Source organism: Apaloderma vittatum, unplaced genomic scaffold, assembly GCF_000703405.1.
Source record: "Apaloderma vittatum isolate BGI_N311 unplaced genomic scaffold, ASM70340v1 scaffold31812, whole genome shotgun sequence".
Classification (NCBI taxonomy): domain Eukaryota; kingdom Metazoa; phylum Chordata; class Aves; order Trogoniformes; family Trogonidae; genus Apaloderma; species Apaloderma vittatum.
This window is the reverse complement of record NW_009702423.1, coordinates 2,236-2,508: the sequence shown is the minus strand read 5'-3', so window position 1 is coordinate 2,508 and position 273 is coordinate 2,236. Positions and strand designations below refer to the sequence as shown.

Genomic DNA, 273 nt, shown 5'->3' with positions numbered 1-273 from the left:
ACTGTCCGGGCTGGGGTTCGTCTCCACCGCTGCTCTCAGGTGCTCTGTCCTCAAGCTGCAGGGTCCCAGGGTGGCTCCTGCACCGTGGGTTTGTATTAGTGCTGGGATGAAGCCTGGGGAGGATGACCCCAAGTGTGCCAGTGCTGTTCCCCATCCTGACCCCATCCCGCTGCCCTTGCAGTGATGCTGAGCCTGGCGAGTGAGTTGGCCTCTGAGTCCATCACCATCAGTGGCGGGGGCCTCCCCGGCCGGGACCGAGCCCCTGCGCCCCCC

At 65.9% G+C, this 273-nt stretch overlaps 1 protein-coding gene across 1 annotated transcript in view; it reads left to right on the top strand.

Annotated features, from left to right (window-relative positions):
* Positions 1–181: 181 nt before the first annotated feature.
* LOC104270025 (carbonic anhydrase 15-like) overlaps positions 182–273 on the top strand; it is a gene marked incomplete at both ends in the record, with an annotated part of 1,682 nt that continues 1,590 nt past the window's right edge. The window contains one exon of the mRNA XM_009864255.1: positions 182–247. Coding sequence (XP_009862557.1) covers positions 182–247 — 66 coding nt within the window. The remainder of the gene's footprint in view (positions 248–273) is intronic.